Source organism: Echinops telfairi, unplaced genomic scaffold, assembly GCF_000313985.2.
Source record: "Echinops telfairi isolate 266 unplaced genomic scaffold, ASM31398v2 ScPeMD7_28;HRSCAF=97, whole genome shotgun sequence".
Classification (NCBI taxonomy): domain Eukaryota; kingdom Metazoa; phylum Chordata; class Mammalia; order Afrosoricida; family Tenrecidae; genus Echinops; species Echinops telfairi.
Genome location: NW_022103925.1, coordinates 5,687,764 through 5,688,793, shown reverse-complemented (window position 1 = coordinate 5,688,793; position 1,030 = coordinate 5,687,764). Strand labels below are relative to the sequence as shown.

Below are 1,030 nucleotides of genomic sequence, written 5' to 3'. Positions count from 1 at the left end.
GCTGAGCGACCCCGAGACCAGAGTCAAGATCCAAGATGCCCACCGGCTGCACCACGTCAGCTCCCTGGCCTGGCTGGATGAGCACACGCTGGTCACCACCTCCCACGACGCCTCTGTCAAAGAGTGGACAATCACCTACTGAGGTCCCCTCGGACCGGCCGAATCAGGGACTTGAACCTTCATGCCGCGGAACCCGCTGTCCCCCCGATGTTTCTGTACTGTGCCCGCCCGCCCGCCTGCCCCGGGGAGGCCGCCTGGGGTGCTCCTGGCCCCTCCGGGCAGCCATGTCAGCCCGTGCCCTTCCGAAAGCTTTAGACGGTAACGTTTGCACAAAATAAAGCGAGCACTTCAACCACGTGTGGAGCGTGACTAGTGCCCGAACCGCCGGCCCTGAGCATTCCAGAGGCACGCACGCCGCACCCCTGCACGCAGGCTCGGAGTCCCCCCCTGTGCTGTGCCCAGTGGGCAGGCAGGCTGCAACCAGCGCCTGCAGGGCTGGAGGAGAGCAGGCAGCTGAGCCTGCTGGCCAGCCGGCCAGGCTGCGCCCAGGTTTCTGTGCTCGTGGGGGTGGCGGGTCTTCCTGGTCTGCTTTGCCTCCACGTGTCTGACTTGCCTGTCCTGTTTACATGCCGCTGCTCTGCCCCCTGCCCTCTGCCCCCAGAGCAGGAGGGAGGAAGCAAGCTGCTACCAGTCTCCCTCTCTGTGGCCAAGCCTCCCTCGACCCGTGAGACCACTTGGAGACTAAGAGCTGTCTGAGAAATCATTAAATCTTTTCTCTCCTCCCTTGTGTCCTTGTGCGTTGCTCTGCGTGTGCGTGTACGTGTGTGTAGTGGGGGCCGGTGGTGGCGCTGACTCTGGGATCCTTGTCACCAGGCTCAGGAACCCAGACTGCCATGTCCATCAGGTACCACATGGAAGCCCAGAGAAGGCCCCTGAGTGCCTGCTTCTGGTCCCTGCCGTGTGGGAGGGGTCTGGGCCACAACACCTCCAAAACCAACCAGATGGCAGGCATCCTCTGTTTTCGGTCAGG

The 1,030-nt window shown here is 63.1% G+C and overlaps 1 protein-coding gene across 1 annotated transcript in view; it reads left to right on the top strand.

The window, feature by feature from the left end:
- The window catches only part of WDR1 (WD repeat domain 1), a 73,616-nt gene extending 72,834 nt beyond the window's left edge, over positions 1 to 782 (top strand). Inside the window, exon 18 of the mRNA XM_045289486.1 lies at positions 36 to 782. Within this exon, the coding sequence (XP_045145421.1) occupies positions 36 to 142 (107 nt within the window). The 3' untranslated portion in view covers positions 143 to 782. The remainder of the gene's footprint in view (positions 1 to 35) is intronic.
- The last annotated feature ends 248 nt before the right edge of the window (positions 783 to 1,030 follow it).